The sequence below is a fragment of the Panthera pardus genome, unplaced genomic scaffold, assembly GCF_024362965.1.
Source record: "Panthera pardus isolate Hobbes unplaced genomic scaffold, ASM2436296v1 HiC_scaffold_22, whole genome shotgun sequence".
Lineage (NCBI taxonomy): Eukaryota > Metazoa > Chordata > Mammalia > Carnivora > Felidae > Panthera > Panthera pardus.
This window is the reverse complement of record NW_026526788.1, coordinates 4,778,103-4,800,629: the sequence shown is the minus strand read 5'-3', so window position 1 is coordinate 4,800,629 and position 22,527 is coordinate 4,778,103. Positions and strand designations below refer to the sequence as shown.

Here is a 22,527-nt window from a genome sequence, read left to right as displayed (position 1 = left end):
ATACATTCGAAGGTTCTCTCCTGGAGGTCAGCATCTCAGGCCGCATTCATTCACTCACTCACTCACTCACTCACCAAACTTTTACTGAGCAACTTCTGTGAACCACCCGCTCTCTGGGCTCTGGAGACACTCACAGCCAGGAACCCGAGGAATCGCCACAAACACTGCCCAGCGGTTTGGTTCAGAAACATGGAATGTGGAATGTGCTCGGACGACTTTAGCCACTGACAAGAGGCGCGTGACCCATCCTGGCTGCTGGTTTCTTATTTAATTCTCAGCTGACTGTTCCACACACACCATCCCTCTCAGACCCAGGGGCCTTGGGGAGTTTTTAAAAACAATTCCTTATAAAAAGTCCCTCGTCTGCCATGAAACGTGTTCATCTCACTGACTGGACAGAAAGTATGAGAAGCACCTAGGTGGCTCAGCTGGTTAAGCGACCGAATTCAGCTCAGGTCATGGTCTTACGGTCCGTGAGTTCGAGCCCCGAGTCGGGCTCTGTGCTGACAGCTCGGAGCCCGGAGCCTGCTTCGGATTCTGTGTCTCCCTCTCTCTCTGCCCCTTCCCTGCTCGCATTCTCTCTCAAAAATATATAAACGTTAAAATAAATTTTTTTTTATAAAGAAAATACCGAGCAAGGGTCGTTTCTACACTATTTACAATCACCTCACTTAGCCACCCAAAACAAAGACTAAAAGTGGAGAAGGTAGGAACGAATACCTGGTCATGCCAATCATGTCTGCTGCTACAAAGCTGGCCGGCTAACTCGTTAGTCCCTCTCAAACAGTCAGAAACTCTCAGCGCAGCTCCTTCCAGAAACTCTCAGCGCAGACACACATGAGCCACCTTGAAAGATGGCAGACAGGTAGCACCGCAATGCCAAGGTGCCCAGGATAAGGCTCACCGCAGCCCACAGCTTGTTCCGCACACCGTGAGAATAACATGTATTTTGTGATCATCATGTCTCCCAGTGTGCTGAGAGTGATTATTAACCAAGAAACTGAAGAAATGATCCCAACCTACAGATAAGCCTCTTCATTTTTTCTTTCTGCTCAGGATAGAAATAACGCACAGCCCAAGGGCTCCCCTAAAACATCTCTGACTGTATTAATAAAACATGAGCTTCTCTAAATTTAAACTTAAAATCTAATTAATTCGTCAAAATGTCGGTTGTCACCTAAAGCCTTTTAGGAGAAAGGGACTACCCTGGAATAAAGAGGAAGCTCCACGGCAATAAAAAGAGTTGAGTGAGCTGAGTGTAGTCACTCACGGTGATCGCTGTAGCCTTGTTTGTTAATATTACGCCTTCCACAAAGCCTCACGCAGAGGGGATTTAAGAATCCGTTCGTTCTCCATACGGCCTGTCCCCTGTCTTAATTATAAAGTGTGTCCGTACGAGACACAGTCATCACTGCTGTGGCTCCCTGTCTGCCCCCGAAGTCAGGAACCCCGGTGAAAACGTCTACAAAGCACATGGGGCCAGTCACAAATAAAATGACAATGATAAGTCTGTGGACGACTTTAGGGGCTAGATGACCCCACGAAGGTTGTTAAATCGCACCACCGTCTTTCTTTATCAAGAAAGCAGAGAACAGAAGACACAGGAAGTTCCTGATGGGAATTTAGCAAGCAGAAAGAGGAGCTGGGCCTCCTAGTTCTATCATGGTTTCCAATGGGTTTGCAATCTTGTAGCACTGTTTCATCCTATGCCCAGGATTCTCCTGCTGAAAAGAGAACTTGGTCCCTTGTCTTCCTTCTGTGATCCAAAGACAATTTATCAGCTACAATTGTAGCGGCAGAAGCAGGAGACAGGAGGAAACACAAATAACCTTTTAAAGGTTTATGCAGTGTTAAAAGCAATCACCACGGTCCTCTACAAACAAGTAAGGGCATGAAAACAAAACATGAAAATCCTAGGTTTCTGCCTGCAAATAACTTAAAAGTAACCGGCTTATTGCTAGCATACTGCTGACGTTCGGCTTGAGAGTCAAGGGTTTTAGGAGAAAACGAGCCGTATTTTTAGAGCTGAACATGATTAATTTACAGAAGCCTGATTTTTTTTTTTCCTAAGGACCAATAAAGTATGTTCCAATTTCAAGCAATGAAAGGGAAAAACATATCTCAGAATCATTAGGCTGTTAGTCTTTACTACAAACGGAATGAAGCAAACTCCTTTCTTGACTGAAGTGGTAAAGGGCAATGTTTCTGCCAGAGGACAGTGATGGGACCGCCTGATCACGGTTCTCAGAGGCATCTGGAGTGGCTTCCGGCCAACTTCTCCCTCCCAGGTGGAAGCCATGCCCACCAAAGCGGCCCTGCTCGCACAGCTACTATCCATACAACCGATCCCAGCATTGCCAAAGGTATCAGCTGGGGCCCACTGGCCAAGCAAACTTTCAGCTGCTGCACCTGGCACCAACCACTGATCTCTCGGGGACCAAATGCCATCATCTAGAATGATCCAGACAGAACTCCTACACCGAGGACGGATAAAGACCTGAGGCAAAGGGAGCGCAGGGGTCTGAAATGAAGGCCCAAGAATCGTCCTCCAGCATCAGGGCCCAGGAGACAAAGGGAAGAGTGAACACCCAGGCCCATTAAGTCTGCAGTCTCCGAACCAGCTGAGCCCGGCTGGGCGCGGGTACCACTTTAGGATCCGCAGGAGAGCCACACAAGTGCAGGGCACACTGAGTTTCCAATCTGCCTCCCTAATGCGACGCCTGGAGAGCAAGGGGATGCGAAGGGAGAAGCCGTGTGGGAAGGGGAGGGGGCGTAAGAGAACGATCAGAATTTCCCAAAGGTCCCGGAGAACTCCGTCTCCAGGTCTCTCCAAAAAGTTGCAAAGCCCGGTCTGTATCTCCGGGCATGGCGGCGAGGGGAGGGGGAGGGGGAGGGGGGCGGCAGGACGCGTCGCCTCGTGTGCTCCCCAGCCGCCGTGACGAGGGCAGGGGGCACGGACCGGCGGACAAGGGAGTCTTACTTTTGTAGCTCGCCGCCCAGGGCTGGTAGCCGTAGTAGCCGGTGATGCGCAGGATCCGCTCCTCGATGGACGTGAGCCCCACGGGCCCGCTGGTGAGGTCCTCCACGGAGCGCGACCATTTCAGATCCTCCTTGATAGCCTCGTCCACCACCAGGTACTTGAGCTGCCGGAGCTGGGGGCTGATGTCGGACAGTCTCCGGGGGCTGACGTCCGGTGACCTCCTCATGCCACTGCGGCCGCGCGCGGGCAGGTGCGCGAGGGAGGAGGTGGGAGAGAAGGGGGAGGGGGATGCCGGTGAGGAGCCGATCCGAGGGCGAGCAAGGGCGCCGCAGGGGCAGGTGCCGCCGCAGGGCCGCCGCTCGTGCCCCGCCCGCCTCGCACCCCGGCAACCCCGGCAGCCTCGGCGTCGGGTCCCGTCTCCCGCGCCGGCCCCGGGCGCCCCGGGGCGGCGCAGATCGGGGCGAGCGGTGAGGGAGAGGACGCCCGAAACTTCCCGAGCAGCCCCGCCGCGCGCCGCCCCTCCCCGAGCCCCAGGCTGCAAAGGGCCGCCCGCCCCGCCCGCCCCGCCCGCCCCCAAGCCCGGGCGCTACTCACACGGCGATGCTCTTGCCCCTGGGTGCGCCGCCGGGAAACTCTCGGATCCCCATGGGCACCGGCAGCGTGGGGCCGGGCGCGCCCAGACTTGAGGCGGAGGGGCCGCGGCCCCGGGGAGGTGGGCGCGCTGCCCGCCGAGGGTCCGCGCGGCGCCCGCCGCCCCGCGCCGCCCGTGCGCGCCCGCGCCCGCCCCCGCCGTCCCCGAGCGCCTCCGCGGCGTGTGCGGCGCGACACGGGCGCGGCGGCTCACCCGGCTCCGGCCGGTCCGCGGCGCTCGCTGCAGGCGGCCGGCGGCCGCGGCGGGCCCGGGCCCCCTCCGCCTGTCGCCGTCGCCCCGGCACACGGCGGGCGCGGGAGCCGCGGACCCCGAGCGAGCGCCGGGAGCTTGCGTGCGCTCTCGAGGCACCCGGGCGGCGCGACGCGCCCGGCCCGGGAGCGGCGCGGCCAGGCGGGGGCGCTGCTGCGCCCCCTTCCCGCCCGCCGGGGTGTGCGCGGGGTTCCGGAGCCGATCCCGGCCTCCGCGCTCCGCCCGGCAGCCTCGGGCTGGGGCGCGCTCGTCCTCCCCTCTCCCTCCCCTCTCCCGTGACTTGTGGGCTCCCCCCGCTCCCCCTTCCCTGCCCCGGTTCGCGCCCGCCAACCGCTCCCGGTCTCCTTTCCCTCGTCCTGAAACAACGGGCAAACTACTTGGAAAGACGAGAGACCCGGCTCCGTCTCCACAAAGACCACCCTGGGGATGCCAAAGAAATAAATAGCATTTCCCAGGCGAGGCCGAGGCGCAGGTGAGATGACTTACGACGCTGCGGGGTTAGTTCAGGCCGGCCTGGCCCTCAGAGAGCTTGTGTTCTCCTCGGTGACGGTGACGCAATTACTAAACCCCTGCTCTCTCCACGGATTTTTCCATGTTCCTTCGTCTCTGTCCGTTTTTCTGTCGGCCGGTCATTCTCTTCCCAACACATCACTTTCCATAATGTCAGTTTTCTGTTATATATATATACATATAAAACATAGGTTCATCGGGGCAAAGTGAGAAAATACAGAAATGTGTAAAGAAAATTCTCATTATCCAGCCAACCAGGACTGCCTTGAGTCGGTGTATTCCCTTCCACTTTTTCCCCCCACATAAAATACATTCGCACAAAATCAGAATCAGATTATATACCCTACTTATTGTACCGTGTTTTATATTAAAATTATATTGTGTCTCAGCAAACTAGGAAGAGAGGGGGAACTTGCTTAAATTAATAAAGGACATCTACAAATACAGCTAACATGGTACTTTATGGAAAGAAACTAGAAGCTTCCTCGCTAAGATCAGGAGCAAGGCAAGGATGTCTGTCTCTTCGCACTCCTTTTCGATATCTACTGCAAATCCTAGCTCATGCAATTTGATAAGAGAAGGACATTAAAACGTGTATCTATTGGGAAGGAGGAAATAAAATTGTCTTTGTTCACAGGTGACATGATCATCTATATAGAAAACTTCAAAAGTCGACCAAAAATTAAACTGAAACAAATATTGGTTATAGCAAGGTTGAATGATACAAGATTAATGTACAAAAGTCAATCAACGTCCTATATATCAACAAGGAACAAATGGAATTTGATAGTTAAAACATAATACCACCTACATTGGCACACGGAATAAAGAAGTGCTTTTTCATGAGGAAGGTTACAAAGCTCTGATGAAAGAAATCAAAGAAGGCCTAAATAAAAGATAGCCCGTGTCCATCACTGGGAATACTCAATGTTATGTCGGTTCTTTCCAACTTGATGTACAGATTCTAAGTAACCCCAATCAGTCTCTCAGCAAGTTATGTTGTGGCTGTTAGCAAAATGATTCTAAACTTTATATGGAGAGGCAAAAGACCCAGACTAGCCAACAAAATACTGGAGAAGAACAAAGTTGGAGGGCTGAGGCAAAGGGATAAGTAGAACAACATACAGAGCTCAGAAACACTCACTTTGCCAAGTGATCTTTGAGGAAAAGGCCATGTCAATTTCATGGAGCAAGGTCAGTGTTCTCAAAGGATGTGGGGACAACTGGACATCCATATGAAAAACAATGATCATAAGCCTAAATATAAATTGGAAAATCATAAAATTCTTAGAAGACAACATCAGAGAAGATCCAGACAGCCTTGGGTTTGGTGATGACTTTTTAAATACAAAATCAAAGGCATTATCCATGAAAAAAAAATGTTAATAATTTAGACCTCATTAAAATTAAAAACTGCTCTCCAAAAGACACTGTCGAGAGAATGAGATGACAAGTCACAGACAGGCAGAAAATATGTGCAAAATACATATCATATGAAGGGTTATTATCCAAAATAAGAACACTTAAAAGTCAACAATAAGAAAATGAACAACCTAGGGGCGCCTGGGTGGCTCAGTCTGTTGGGCGTCCAGCTTCAGCTCAGCTCATGATCTCACAGCTCATGGATTTGATCCCCGCGTCAGGCTGCTGTGCTGACAGCTCAGAGCCTGGAGCCTCCTTCAGATTCTGTGTCTCCCTCTCTCTCTCTCTCTCTCTCTGCCCCTGCCCCCCCCCCAAAAAAAGAAAATAAAAACATTTTTAAAAAATCAAAACAAAAAAGAAAGAAAATGAACGACCCAATTTAAAAATTGGCAAAATATCTGAACAGACATGTCACCAGAGATGATACACAGATGGCCAACAAGCTTATGAAATGATGCTCAACACCCATATGTCATTGCAGAATTACAGTTTAAAACAATGAGTGAGGGGCACCTGGGTGGCTCAGTCAGTGAGCGTCTGACTCTTCCTTTTTGGCTCAGGTCATGATCCCAACGTTGTGGGATCAAGCCCTGTGTTGGGCTCTGTGCTGTGCATGGAAGCCTGCTTGGGATTCTCTCTCTCTCTCTCTCTCTCTCTCTACCTCTGCCCCTCTCCCTAGCTCACTCTCTCTCAAAAAAAAAAAAAAAAATGAGTGAGACAATACTGCATACCTACGACAGTGGACACAGTCCAAAACTCTGACACCCCCAAATGCTGACGAGTATGTGGAGCAGTAGGCACTCTCATTCACTGATGGCGGAAATGCAAAATGGCACAGCCATTTTGGAAGACAGTTTTGCAGTTTCTTATGAAACCAAATATACTCCCACCAAAAGATCCAGCAATCACACACTTTGGTGTATTTCTAAATTAGACTGAAAATATATGTCCACACAAAACCTGCACACAAATATTTACAGCATATTTATTAACAATTGCCAAAGCACGGAAACAACCAAGAAGACCCCCAGTAGGTAAACACTGCGATACATCGGTACAATGGTGGATTATTCGGTGATAAAAATTAATGAACTATCAAGTCATGAGAGGACACGGAGGAACCTTAAGCGTATATTGTCAAGTGAAAGAAACTTCTCTGAAAGTTGATATTCTGTATGACTCCAACCATACGACGCTGTAGAAGAGGCAAAGCTATGGAGACACTAAAAAGATCAGTGGTTACCAGAGGTTCCTGGTGTGGAGAGTGGTAGTGGGAGGGAGAGGAGGACGAATGAATGGGTGAGCACAGGAGATTTTTTAAGTCAGTGAAACTATTCTGTGTGATACTACAATGGCGGATGCGTATCATTATACGTTTGTCAAAATCCATAGGTTGGACGACACCAAGAGTGAACCCTAATGTCAATTATAGACTTTGGCAGAAAATGATGTGTCAGTGTTGGTTCATTGGTTGAAAGAAGCATACCACGATCATGCAGGATGTTGATGTTGGTGGGGAGGCTATATGTATACGTGGGGGTTGGAGGTAGTTGAAAACTCTCTGTACTTTCCCCTCAATTTTGTTATGAACCTAAAATGGCCCTAAAAGATAGTCTATTTATTTAAAAAACTTATGCAGCTTTCCAGGGTCACAATCTTCCCCTAAAATATTACTTTTAATATATATATTATTCTTATGGCTGTTATCATAAAAAACAACAAAGCCATTATAAATAAAAATACCAGGAAATACTTAGGTATATAAATAAAAAATTAATATCCTCCATAATTGTACATAATTTTTAACCTTTCTTTTGTGAGAGCCTCAGGAACATGTTTCCTCTCTCTCCCCCCCTCTTTCTCTCCCTCCCTCCCTCTCCCCCCCCCCCCCCACCGTATGTGTGTAAGTTCTCTTCTTAATCCCTTCCGAGACTGTAGGACAAGTCTTTATTTCTTACACCTGAAATAGCTCATCTTCAGCAAGACTTGGACTGCCATGAAAAACACTTCACCTGGTGTTTCTAGAGCATCCTCAGAGGACCGCCTGAAGTCAAAGCCACTCAAGATCGTTGTTTACAAATGCTGAACTCGGAGTCACTTCTCAGTGTGGGCATGGGAACCCTCCACCTCACTGACTTCCCCAGGGGGACGCCGTTGGCACGCTGTTTGAGAGAGCAGTGTAAACAATGACTGAAGTTTCGTGAACTCAGAATCCCCCACCTTGCTTTTACAGACACATTGAAGGTCTAGGCATAGTTAGAAGACGACAGAGGCCACTCCCCCCTTTAATTATCACATTCTGGCGGCTGTAATTCTAGGCAAGGTCTTTAACATTTTTGAGCCTCCGTTCCCATTATCTGTATGAAAGAGATGACCCTGGTGAGCTTGTGGTGAAGACAGAAAACGAGTTAATACGTGTCAAGTACCTAGCACGTGACCAGGGCCAGGACTTCAGAGACATGAGCTTTATTATTAGCAATGGGGCTCCAGGTTGAACCATTTTCTTTGACAGCCGCGTCAAACTGCTGACTCATATCCAGGTTCATGTTGCCTAAAATCTCTACGTCATGTTACATATACAGTTGCTAAGCTCCACACTGTACCCCTCCCCGCCCCCACTCCTTTTAAATAAATGGCATGGGGTTTGAAATCAGATAAAGGACTTAAATACTGGCTTCTCCACTCACCAGTCAGATAGCCTTGCAAAATGTATTTCACGTCTCTAAACCTCATTTTCTCACACCACCCTCAAATAGTTATTATAAAGATTAAATACGGGCGCCTGGGTGGCCCCGTCGGTTAAGCATCCAACTTCAGCTCAGGTCATGATCTCGCAGTTCACGAGTACGAGCCCCATATCTGGCTCTGTGCTGACAGCTCAGAGCCTGGAGCCTGCTTCGGATCCTGTGTCTCCCTCTCTCTCTCTCTGCCCCTCCCTCATTCGCTTTCTGTCTCTCTCTCTCTCTCTTTCTCAAAAATAAAAACATTTAAAAAAAATTTTTTTAAGTTAAATAAGGTCACGTGTGTTAAGAATTTAGCACAGGCTTTAGTGCTCAATAAATGTTAGCAGGGACAATTATTTGTCACTGCTATGACACTTACATCTGTCCGATGTAGTCAGGGCCATAACATCTTGGGATGTTTGGGACAGTGACTCTGTCAGCCATTGCAATCCCTGCTCCCACCTCACCCCACCTCTCACCTCCACAAGCAGCCTCTTTAAATCCTGTTCTGATGTCCGTAACGGATATTAACTACTTCAGCGGGGGCGGTGTGATACTGCATGTAGAGTCCCTTGGAGATGTTAGTGCCAGCAACCTACTCTTCCAATCAGGTGTGGCTAGCCAACATCATACAATAAAGACCACATGCAGAAATAACCCACACAGGCTCTCCTATCGCCCATACGTCAATCAACGCCTGAAGCTCTGCTTTGGGGCACGGTAAGTATCAGAAGCGGGTTACGATTGATGAAATCACTTGCTTGTTCCGTGGCCTGACGAGTGAGGGTTAGGAATGGGCTCCCATAGGGGAATTATAGCAATTCAGGACATCTGGATCAGATACACTATTTCAGAGATCCTCTCCACCTTTGCATAACAGGTGACACAGGATTCGTAACCTTGTTGGAGGAGGTCATTGAGAAGATGTGACTGCCAGTAGACCAGTGAGCCGGACCCAGGCTCCTCCCCCTGAATATACGTTCTACTCCCTGTTCCCACACAGTAGGAGCTGTTTCAAGGATGCAGTCTTGAGACAGTCAGGTGTTGAGACCATCTGGATAGTGTGCATTACTGAACCCAGTTAAGGCCTCTGTATAAACTTTTAAGATTCTGATGGGTAGGTGAAAAAATGTGCTCATCTTGAGGCCACCCAAGACAGGCCCCAATCTGGAGTAATCTGCCTCTTTCTTCAGTCTCTCCTTGCCCTCTGTGTATTGGGATCAGTTTCAGATTTCACCCAGGGAACTCCCAGGGCTGTGAACCAATAAACGTTTATCCTTAGAGATGGTATCCAAAGTCGGCCATCCTTTTTCCAGCCAGCGTGTATGTATAAGGATTTATAGTTGCCTGAGGCAGCTAACTATAAGGGTAATGGAATCCTGCTCTAGAATATTGTCCCTGTGCTTGGAGCGATTGTCAGGTGTGGTCAGAGCACCTACAAAAACAGAATGCTAAGGGGCGCCTGGGTGGCTCAGTCGGTTAAGCGTCCCACTTCGGCTCAGGTCATGATCTCACGGTCCGTAAGTTCGAGCCCCACGTCGGGCTCTGTGCTGACAGCTCAGAGCCTGGAGCCTGTTTCAGATTCTGTGTCTCCCTCTCTCTGACCCTCCCCTGTTCCTGCTCTGTCTCTCCCTGTCTCAAAAATAAATAAACGTTAAAAAAAAACAAAAAAAAAAACAGAATGCTAAAACTTTGTCTAACTTAGAGAACAGCCTATATAAACTTTTTTTTTTTTCTGAACACATGCTAACAAAAGTTGTTGGGTTAACAGTTATGTGCATGGATGGTGTAATGTGATCTAAAATGTTTCTATCGTAATCTGATGGCTAGGTTATGGGTTACTACTTTCCCATTTACTGATGTAAAAAATTCATTTGTGAACTCCATCCATCCAAAGAGCCCAAGGCCTGTGCATGAACTCACTGGCTTAAGTCGGTCTGCAAAACATCATCTACAAAGTGGTGTATAAAGGAATTTGGGCTACTCTAAGCATAAAAGTGAGATCCTGATATAAGTTCTGTTCAGAATATTCGAGAACATCCAGCATCACAAAAAGCAATAGTGGAAATATTTCCAAAAAAATCTCTATACTGGTGGCTCTAAAAATGTAAATTTTTCAGAATCACTTCAGGTGCTAATGGATTAAAGACTTAACTGTAAGACTTAAAACCATAAAACTCTTGGCGCGCCTGGGTGGCTCAGTCAGTTGGGCATCCGACTTTGGCTCAGGTCATGCTCTCACGGTTTGTGACTTCAAGCCCTGTGTGGGGCTCTGTGCTGACAGCTCAGAGCCTGGAGCTTGCTTCGGATTCTGTGTCTCCCCCTCTCTCTGCCCCTCCTCTGCTCATGCTCTGTCTCTGTCTCTCAATAATAAATAAATGTTTAAAAATGTAAAAAAAACCCATAAAACTCTTAGGAGAAAACACAGAGTTAAAGCGTCTTGTCATGGGTCTTGGCAATGAGTTTTTGGATATAACATTTAAAGCACAAGCAACAAAATTTTTTTTAAAAAGTGGGATTACATCAAAGCAAAAAGCCTCTGCCCAGCAAAATAAATAATCAACAAAGTAAAAAGGCAACCCATGGAATGGAAGAAGACATTTGCAAATCATGTATCTGATAAGGGGTTCAAATCCAAAATATATGAAGAATGCATACAACTCAATAGCAACAACACAAAGAATCCACCTAAAAATGGACAAAGAACCAGAAGAGAGACATTTTTCCAAAGAAGATAGTCAAATGGATAACACATAGATGAAAAGACCCTCAACATCACTACTCATCAGGAAAATGTAAACCACAACCACACTTGTATCACCTCACGCTTGTCACAAAGACTATCATGAAAAAGACAAGAGATAACAAGTGCTGGGAGGGGGTGGTACACAGGTGTTTTGTGCATTGTTGGTAGGAACACAAATTGGGGTGGCCATTTTCAAAATAGTACAGAGGTTTCTAAAAAAAAACTTTTTTTAAAAATAGAACTCCCATATGATCCAGAAATTTCACTTCTGTGTATGTATCTGAAGGAAATAAAATCACCATGTCAAAGGAATATCTTCACCATGTTCATTGTAGCATTATTTACAATGTCCAAGGCACAGAAACCGCCTAAGTGTCCATCAACAGATGAATGAATGAATAAAATGTCAAACACACACACACACACACACACACACACACACACACACACACACACTGGAATATTATTCAGCCATAAAAAAATAGGAAATCCTGCCATTTACAGCAACATGGATGAGTCTTGAGGGCATTATGCTAAATATACCGAACTCCTAGAGAAAGAGATCGTATCTTTGGTTGCCAGAAGTGGGAGGTGGATGAGAGGGGGTTGTGGGAATGGCGTGAAGGTAGTCAAAAGGTACAAACTTTCAGTTATTAATAAGTACAGGGGATATAATATACAGCATGGTGACTACAGTTAACAATGTTGTATGGAATATTTGAAAATTGCTAAGACAGTAAATCCTAAAAGTTGTCACCACAAGGAGATACTTCTGTATTTCTATGAGGTTATGGATGATCTGAATCTGTTATGGTAACCATTTTGCAATATATACATGTGTCAAGTCATTATGCTGTGCACCTTATACAGTGTTTTGTCAATTCTATCTCAATGAAATGAGAAGAGAAAATAAAATAAATTTCAGACTCTCATATTTTATTCATAGGGAGGTGTTTTCTTTCCAGTGAGCCTGGTAATCTGCATTTTTTTTTTTTTAATTTTTTTTTTTTCAACATTTATTTATTTTTGGGACAGAGAGAGACAGAGCATGAACGGGGGAGGGGCAGAGAGAGGGAGACACAGAATCGGAAACAGGCTCCAGGCTCTGAGCCATCAGCCCAGAGCCTGACGCGGGGCTCGAACTCACGGACTGCGAGATCGTGACCTGGCTGAAGTCGGACGCCCAACCGACTGCGCCACCCAGGCGCCCCCTGGTAATCTGCATTTTAATGAGCACCCTTGATAAGGCTGATGCAAATGATCAGTGAACTATACTCCTTGAAGATAAGTCTCCCTCAAAACCATGTGGACACATTTAACAAATACAAATTTCCAGGCTTCTCTCCAGATTCTTCAGTAAGAAACTTGTATGTATGGACTGCACATAAACATTTTTAAACATCTTCTCTAGTGATTCTTTAACATATTAGTCATAGTTATTTTGAAATCCTTGTTGATTAGCTTCAATATTGAAGTCATCTATGAATATGCATCGATTGCCTGTTTTTTCTCTTGATTGTCAATCATATTTTCTTGCTTATGCACATGTCTGGTAATTTTTACTGTATTCCAGACATTGTTATTTGAAACATTATAGAGCCTCCAGATGACCACATCTCCTACCAGAGAAGGGCTTCCTTCTTCTCTTAAGCAGTGAGAATGAGAAATCGATCACATAATCCAATCAGAAATTTAACTAATTTGGGATTAGGTTGCACTATTAGTAAGATTCCACAACTGCTTTGCCCTTTTCCTTAGGCATAGTCTTCCCAGGCTTTTTACTGAAAGCTTGGTAGGCATTAATCTCCTGAGTTCTAAAAGACTGTAGGGAATCCACCTCTACCCTTTATAGATCCAACCGAAGTCTACAGCTTCCCACCCACACAGTTTTTAAAAGTTCTAAATACCTTAAGGGAGAAATTGTTGGTGTTCTTTAAGCAAGACCCTTCTTCGAGTGGATCTTTGTTGCTTAATCCCCAAGAGACTATGCTAAAGCTCTTTCTTCCTTTAGAAGCTTTTGACTTAGCTCCTCAGCCTCCCATGCAAACTCAGACCTCAGCAAACATTTCATGTGGAAACTTGGGTTCTTCAAGTTTCCAATTTGTCCTCCAGCTCTGTTCAATCACTGAAAGCTTTGTTGATTTCACTGATCTTTGGCAGAGGCCCTCTTCCAAGGCCATTTTCAATCTTCAGCTTGTAGCCAGAATTGGCAAATACTCCTGAGGCAAAAAACAGTTGGCGGCCATCAGCTTACCTTAGAACAGTTTTGCTTGTCTGGAATATAAATTCACCTAATCATTGTTCCTTCCGTAGCTTTCTGATACCTTTAGAAATATTATTTACCTGGATTTTCAAGTTGTTGCAATGAAAATGTTGATCTGCCAAGACCTGCTACATCCTACCTAAATGTTGATGTCTTTCTGATACATATTTTTATAGATGTCTGTTTATTTTCCTTTTTTCAAAGCAGTCATGTACTCATATCAAAGCTAACAGATTTATCAAGCTACCTTTTGATACATTAACATCCATTTCTTTTCATCTGGCTTCCCTTGGTTCCTGGGTTAATGTGAAGGAAAGGGGTCAGGGATGGAAATGATCATTCACTGACTTCATTTTGCTTACTTGGTATTTTATTCATTTTTTAATGATTTCAATTCAGAGACTACAGTTAAGAACAGCAGCAGTCAGTGTATTTATATGCTGTTAGAAGCCGCTCTACTCACTGCCTAAATGAGATTGCATATTTTTCATTTTCTGCTCACAATAAAACTTCAATGAGTAAGTTCATCAGAATCAGTACTGTGCTGCAGGCCAAGCTAATCAACTGCTGCTTCCTAATAAGAAATATTTTCTGCATATATGTTTCTGTAGCATTTCAAGATATCATAAGATGAACTTTAAACTGTTAACTATTACTTTATTAAAAACATTATTCTTTGATGCAAAAATTATGTATTTTTACCAAAGCGAAGAATCCTAAAATATAGGGTATTAAGAGCTCTGTCTCTTTTACAAATATTTATTAGCAGCTAGTAAAACAAATAAGACAGACATTCTCTGCTCTTAATGAACCCACGGTATAATAAACAAACAGGCAAACAGGCAAATACTTGCAAAATGGTGTGATAGGGGCCATGACTGATGTATACCAATGATTCCATGCAAGCATGCAGGGAGGATTTCTGAGCCACTACTGGGGGAAGAGTGGAAGAGGAGACGTAGCACCAGGGGCGTGTCAGATAAGACTTCTCAGGTTAGATTTTTGTGCAAACTAGTTTTGAAAAATGAATAGAAATTAGCCAGGAGGAGAAGGACAAGGAGAAAGGGATGGGGAGGGGGAGGAGGGGACAAGGGAGATGGAGAAGGGGGAGAAGGGGGTGAAAGAGAAGGAGGAGAAGGAAAAGAAGACTGAAGGAAGAAGCCATGGGCACAAAAGCCTGGAGGTGTGCAAAGCCACCCGTCTGGAGGGCACTACATGAATGGGGATAAGCTGTAGAGTGGAGAGGTAGACAGGGTCGGATCACAAAGAGCTTTGTAAACAAATCCACCGCTACTGCTAGGGATACTAAAGTAACATCCTAACTGGCCTTGCCACATCCATTCCTTTCTGCCTCCTTCTCAGAGAAAGCCTTTGGGAGTCTGAATTGATCAGGTCACTCTCCTCTGTTAAACCTTTTCAGTGAGTAGCATCTCATTTCTTTAAGTAAGAGACCCAAGCCTTAACCTTGCCGCACCTGAGCTGCCTCTTGACTTGTGCTCTGTGTGTATTCTCCATCCACACCAGCCTCTCAGAGCTCCTGGAATTTGTTTGCCTTGATCTGGCCTCCAGGCTATTGCACGAGATAGCCTCTCTGCCCATCCACCTCCTACCACTGTTAGCTTGTCAGTTTCTTCAACGGGCTCTCCTCTGCCGCTCAGACTTTCCTCCTCCATGAGGCCTCTTCTGACCCTCCCCAAACTGGATTAGGTCTTTCTATACAACCCTATAATACTCTATAATTGCCTTTATAACCCTTATTAGAGCTTTCTTGCATATTGATAAGATTCTTTGATTAAAAAATTATCTCCCCACTTAGGCTAAAAGTTCTATAAGGCAGAGACTGTTCGGCTCTCCTTGGGACTCTCATATCCCACATGATGCCTGGGGAGATGCTGCTAAAAATGAATGGTTTTAAATGAATGAGAAAATGGGGGGTGGGGAATGAAGGAATAAGACAATATGTGAGGAATATATTGCACACAATTTGCAAAATCGATTTTCATTTTTTGTTCCTTGTCAGTTCCCATTTCTAGGTTAAGACTAGATTATAAAGTTACCAGGGGAGTGACTTCTAGAACTAATTCTCTCCCAGTCTCGCTTCCAGGATTCTTTCAGCCTTTTTACGATCCTACTTTTTCAACCTAGATAGTATGTGTAGCAATACAATATCTGAAGTTGGTCTTGGTTTAAAATATCCTGTTCCAGGGGCGCCTGGGTGGCTCAGTTGGTTGAGTGGCCGACTTCGGCTCAGGTCATGATCTCGCGGTCTGTGAGTTTGAGCCCCGCGTCGGGCTCTGTGCTGACAGCTCAGAGCCTGGAGCCTGTTTCAGATTCTGTGTCTCCCTCTCTCTGACCCTCCCCCGTTCATGCTCTGTCTCTCTCTGTCTCAAAAAAAAAATAAATAAACGTTAAAAATAAATAAATAAATAAATAATAAAATAAATAAATAAATAAAATATCCTGTTCCATTGTTCTCGAAAAAGTGTGTCCTATTGTTCAGAAATTTTAGTCACTGTAATAAATATTTCTGACATGCTTATTATAGAAGATATATGGGTTCTGATAGAGAAAGAAAGAAAGAAAGAAAGAAAGAAAGAAAGAAAGAAAGAAAGAAGAAAGAAGGAATAACGGTTAGGTGGATGGATAGATGGATGAACAGATAACCACATACGATGCATTTGTTTTACCTTACCCCAATAAATGGTAATCTTTAATTTAGGAGCCATGTCTTTCTCTCCTTTTCTAACCCTTACAATGTTCAAAAACTAAGTGAATGCTGTGGTCGGATCAACCAAAATCAAGACGAGAGAGAAGTGGATTTCTAATGTTGTACAATGTGTAGTAAGTAGGGAAGGCGGTCTTTGATCTTTCAGACATTTGATCAGACCAGCTAAGACCAATATCCTCAGTCAGGATTATGACATTTGGGCTGTAGTAAAGACAATGCTATGTATTTCAAAATGTTCCTCTGTGTTAGCTATTATTATCTGTGTTGGGCAAGATGCATTATAAGAAAGAGATGAACTCAAGAGAGAATGTCGACTTGTAAGAGCAAAAGAAAAAAAAAACAACAGATACACTCTGAAAGTTTGGAACCTCCTAGAACTGGGGAAGCTGTCCCGATGCCTGCTCTACAGGGTTTCATCATCGCTATGGGCCAATGACTTCTGTGTATTACTCACCCTTCCCCTTTCCCAGAAAGTATGTGTTGCTGTCATCCTGCGTCTATTCCATTATTGAATCTTGAGTGTGTGGAGAGACCCAAGTAACTTGCCTCTTCAGTCAGAGATTGCTTTTTTTTTTTTAATTTTTTTTTTAACGTTTATTTATTTTTGAGACCGAGAGAGACAGAGCATGAACGGGGGAGGCGCAGAGAGAGAGGGAGACACAGAACCGGAAGCAGGCTCCAGGCTCCGAGCCATCAGCCCAGAGCCCCACGCGGGGCTCGAACTCTCGGTCCGCGAGATCGTGACCTGAGCCGAAGTCGGACGCTCCACCGACTGAGCCACCCAGGCGCCCCCAGAGATTGCTTCAAACACTCATATCTGAGTTTGAGGAACAGGAAAACTGAAAAATTCACAAACCACTGGGAGGTCCCGGACTTCAAGCTGGATCCAGTGGCTCTATGGGACTTTGAGTTGTGTTCTTAAGGGAAGGGCTGAGCATATTCTATACGGTCATCTAGTGATAAAATGGATATTTGGCCACTATGGCTAACAGTGCTTTGTGTCTGCCAATCCTACCTCATCTATTCTATATCCCCTAACCTGGTCATCTAGAAAGACTTCATATCTCAGCCTCCCTGGAGCCATCTGCTCCGTTCTTGCCAATAGAACGTGGGTAGATGGGGCGCCTGGGTGGCGCAGTCGGTTGAGCGTCCGACTTCAGCCAGGTCACGATCTCGCGGTCCGTGAGTTCGAGCCCCGCGTCGGGCTCTGGGCTGATGGCTCGGAGCCTGGAGCCTGTTTCCGATTCTGTGTCTCCCTCTCTCTCTGCCCCTCCCCCGTTCATGCTCTGTCTCTCTCTGTCCCAAAAATAAATAAGAAACGTTGAAAAAAAAAAAAAAAAAAAAAAAAGAACGTGGGTAGAAGTTGTATGCACTCCTTCCAGACTTGCCCTCTAAAAGTTCTTTTTTTAAACATTTATTTATTTATTTTGAGGGGGGGGGGGGAGAACGGAGGAGGGGCAGAGAGAGAGGGAGAAAGAGGGAATCCTGAGCAGGCTCCTTGCTGTCCGCACAGAGTCCGATGCAGGGCTCAAATTCACGAACCGTGGGATCATGACCTGAGCCGAAATCAAGAGTTGGATGCTTAACCAACTGAGCCAACCGGGACCCCAACTTCCTGAGAAATACTTTACACGCTCTCCCATGGCTTTAGTGCTAGGGATGATGATGTTACTAGGTAGAAGCATTGTGGGTCCCTGAGTCTCCACTTGAAGGACAGCTGTCTTGGAGAGCCACCCAATCAGGAATATCCCTTTTGGACATTTCATGAGCAAAAGGCAAAACTTTAACTGTATTAAAAGTAAAAGTATACTCTTTGTGTATACTAAGCCATTGGCATTTAACAAATAACAAGTCTATTTGTTACTGCAGCACAGAAGCATTGTCTTAAAGAATGAATGGGTCAACCAGGCAATTAGAGAAGAAATTTAAAAATACATGGAAACAAACAAAAATGAAAATACAGCAATCCAAACGCTTTGGGATGCAGCGAAGGCAGTCCTGAGAGGAAAATACATTGCAATCCAGGCCTATCTCAAGAAACAAGAAAAATCCCAGATACAAAATCTAATAGCACACTTAAAGGAAATAGAAGCAGAACAGCAAAGACAGCCTAAACCCAGCAGAAGAAGAGAAATAATAAAGATCAGAGCAGAAATAAACAATATAGAATCTAAAAAAACTGTAGAGCAGATCAGTGAAACCAAGAGTTGTTTTTTTCAGAAGCATTGTCTGCACTTGATTACCTTGACTAATATAGTGTAATAGCACAGATGTTCAATGGCTCTCCTCTCATCTTTCACTTGGCTCTGTATTTCTCCTTAGCTGCATAGTTCCTGCATTTGGCATCTTTATTTAATCATAGAAAACTAAAAAAAAAAAAGTAAGTTTCAGGAAAAAACATAACCCACTTTTATCTTTTCTATATTTCTGGCACTCTGGATGATATAAAGCTGAAAACTATGCCCTCAAGGAATTTCAAAGCAGAAGACACATACACAAATGACCAAACTAAAAAGTTAAAAGTACAGGGTACTTAAGTTAGATACAAAGACAGTTCTGTAAGAATTTAGAGGAGGAAGTGATTACTTGCCATATTGCACATTAAATGCAAATGAACCCATGGCTCTAATCAATTTTTTAAAATTCTGAATATGCCCCTCCCTCCATTCCTAATAGATTGTTTATCACCCGGACACACACTTTATCTGCACTGTGGAATATCCACTTTAGATTTTAAATTCTAGTCTGATTCCTGCCTACCACCTAGCATGTATGTATCAGAACAGTCAACTCCTATCTGTGTGTGGGCTCTAGAAATTCCAACAAAACCCTGTATTATTAGGTGCAGAAAACATTTCAAAAACCAAGGCCACAAGCAAATATAAGTTCTTTAAGTATTATATGCTACATGACTTTGCCTCTACACAGACAGGTAATCAAGATAAGGTTCCTAACAATTAAATAAATGTAGGTTTTCTAGAAAGACTTGAGTGGGCAGCTACTCCTGTTCTCTTTCCAGTGAGAAACCTGTTCCGTGGCATCTCTGAAAGGGAGAATCAAGTCTCTGCTTAAATGCCCCTGGATGTGGGATCTCATGCCTTCCCAAGAAGCCTTTTCTGAAGATGAAAAACTCAAAACCTAGCTCTATTTTTATCAATTTAAGCAGATAAATCACTTTTAGTTTGAACTCTATTCAACTCTTCTCCCTTTTTTTTGGTAATAATTCTCCCGTGATTCATTGAGGAAGTGTTGTTATATACAGTCAAGAGAAATAAATCCCTACATAGAAAGAACAAGGCATGAGAGGAGCTTGTATTTGTCCACAGCCCCTCTGCTCAAAAAGAGAGGCATCAGACCCCAGTGCCTCCTGCTCTTGGCCTTGTCGGTGATTTATGTTTGTTTTGTTATCCATTAGGTCCCGGAGAGTTCCATCCACTCTATCATGATCATCCAGAACCATTTCATTCTCTTCAGTGATGCTGAGGCTTCTGTTTGGAGCCTTTCCAATTTCTGTCTGCGCAGGCCCTCGTGTCCCTTAGGACCTCCAGGAAGGGCAGGACTTCAGGGGGAACTGCTAATAAACACATTCAACACAGAACATTTTTTCCTCCGTTCCAACAGTCCTTTAACCCCTTCAAGATTCTGCTGCTGGAAACTGAAATATCTCCCCTACCGTGGCTGCGGGAGAGCTGTATGAGCACACACGTGCACATACTTACAATTTTGGGTACAATTTCAAGAAATTCACAGACCCTCTGAACATGACCTATGACCCTCAAATGAAGAATCCGAGCCTTACAGCAAAACAGAGTGACTTTAACTCAAACAAATTAGCAGGAGTTTACTGAGCACGGATCCTGGTCAAACACAGCATTCAGACACGAATAAAGCACAGTCCCTACACAGACCACCTAGAGGGGAAATCGACTTACGCTTGGTTTTGATGGAGCCGTGTCTCATGCGTGTCACTGATAAAGGGTGCTACTTGTGAGACAAGATGAGTAGCACCTTCAAAGTCTCAGTTGTGACCACTGTGGGACACACGACAATCTCCCGTGAGAGCAAGTATATTACATTCCATCTTTCATCAGCACGTCCGTGCCACCCTCCCTATCATGTCGTTAACAAGATTGATCCATGGGAGACTTGGAAATGGGGGTGATAAATTGCTATGTACTCTCAGGTGGTAATTCCATTAACTCCCAAAATGCCTCAGTGTCCTCTCAATCCCATCACCTATTCACCCATCCCCCACCCTGCTCTCCTCTGGTGACCATCACTTTGTTCTCCATAGTTAAGAGTCTGTTTTTTGGTTTGTCTCTTCATGTTTCCTTTGTTTCTTAAATTCCACACATGAGTGAAATCATATGGTATCTGTCTCTTTCTCTGACTTTTTTCACTTAACATTATACTCTCCAGCTCCATCCATGTTGTTGCAAATGCAAGATTCATTATTTCTTATGGCCGGATAATATTTCATTACACACACACACACACACACACACACACACATCACATCTTCTTTATCCATTCATCAGTTGGTGGATGTTTGGGCTGCTTCCATAATTTGCTTATTCAAAGTCTCTGGGTAGTTAGAAGCCTGGCAAGAATGTTTGAAATAATTTTCACTGGAGACAGCTTGTCACTGCAGGGGCTGATCGCCTCTTGACCCTACAATTTCTCCCACTCTAGCAATTGCCAGAAGGCCAGGCAGGCTGGTCGAGCTCACATGGCATGGGGGAGATAGTCTTCTGCTTGCACAAAGCTTTAGGTGGATGAAAGCCAGACAGAGAAGGTTCTGGGTATCAGAGTTAGAGAAGAGGACCAAAATGGAGCTCCTTTTTCTAAGTTTTTATTTATTTATTTTGAGAGAGAAAGAGAGAGAGAGCACCTGTGAATAGGAGAGAGGCAGATAGAGATAGAATAATACCAAGCAGGCTCTGTGCAGTCACTGCAGAGCCCCATGTGGGGCTCAAACTCATGAACCATGAGATCATGACCCGAGCTGAAATCAAGAGTCAGAAGCTTAACTGACTGAGCCACCCAGTTGCCTCCTAAAATGGAGCTTCTGATGAAGCTTTCAGAAGTCAGAATGCAGAATCATAAGGTCAGAGATTCAAATGACAGTGGGTTCAAACGGAAAAGCAGGAGGTGTCTGTGCACATAATAGGAATTTCAAGCACTGCGGAGACAGGGTGTGTCTGTGTCCCAGCAGCATGTTCTCTGTGGACCAAATCCACTGACGGGCCGGGGACTGGACCCGCATGAGCATTCCTTTTTGTCTGCGGCTGCTTCCATTTCCTTGCTACCACTATTGATGAGTCGTCGTCTTCCAGTATGAGGATCTCAACGATCTATCTTACCGATTTGTTTAAAAGCGCGGTCATAACCAACTGATCCAGAGAAGAGGAAAGAGACGATGTATACACAGTGGAATTCTCACATTATTTAAAATGTCATTTAAGCCAACAATTTTAATTAATGTCCCATCAAAGCATTCAACAGGACTGTGGTAAGGAACCAAATTAATGGCTTTGATTTTTGCTCTTTTCTTCTTCCCTTGTCCGTCTGATGAAGATTGGATATAGCAAAGATTACCCTTTGATAATTTTACCCAATGTGTTTTGCCTTCCACTCCTCTCTTCTGGAAATGACTACTCCCTGGAGGTCATTCTACTAGAGTTCTATGGGAGGGGCAAGGACTCGTGTCATGGTGGAAAGGAGGAAGACAGCACACTGGCAGGGAAATCTTGTCTAAATGGAAGGAAGAGGCGCACCTCCCATCTCCATCATGGGAGGCTAGACGGAGACAAGAGTAGACCAAAGAACTTGAAGATCAAGATTTCCATATCTCCCCAGACTTCAGGCTACATCTCCAAGGATGGGGTCAAGGTGCTATAAAAACTCCCTGCTAAGTATAGGGGCCACCAAGAGCATCTGGCCTGTGGATGTTTCCCTGGGCATAAGAAAGAAAGGTTATGAGTTTCTAATACAGGAGACAACATGCCTTCGGTACTCCTGGCAGCCCGTGAGAACATAGGTAAAAGTTATTTGTGCTACATCCAGCGTTGCAAACTACTTCCAGGTAAAGGAGCCTGAGAGAGCGAAAGAGAATGCAAGCATTAGCCCCTTCTTGCCCACTGCTGGCCACAAGCCCCAGTACTGAGAAGACCACTGGGTTGGCAGGGTCTTAAGGTCTGCGAGAGGAGCCCACTGTGGATGGGACTCTCAGTGAGAAGAGGGAAGGCAAGGTC

At 45.2% G+C, this 22,527-nt stretch overlaps 1 protein-coding gene across 2 annotated transcripts in view; it reads right to left on the bottom strand.

The window, feature by feature from the left end:
* The window catches only part of SLC35F3 (solute carrier family 35 member F3), a 403,416-nt gene extending 397,774 nt beyond the window's left edge, over positions 1-5,642 (bottom strand). The window contains exons 1-3 of one of the 2 annotated variants that reach the window (XM_019418985.2): positions 5,536-5,642; positions 4,368-4,552; positions 2,981-3,210 (exon numbers count right to left, since the gene is read on the bottom strand). In XM_019418985.2, the coding sequence (XP_019274530.1) occupies positions 2,981-3,206 (226 nt within the window). In that variant the 5' untranslated portion in view covers positions 3,207-3,210; positions 4,368-4,552; positions 5,536-5,642. Of the gene's footprint in view, positions 1-2,980; positions 3,211-3,574; positions 3,975-4,367; positions 4,553-5,535 lie in introns of those variants that run through there. The other variant, XM_053910193.1, reaches the window with a different exon arrangement.
* Between the last annotated feature and the right edge of the window lie 16,885 nt (positions 5,643-22,527).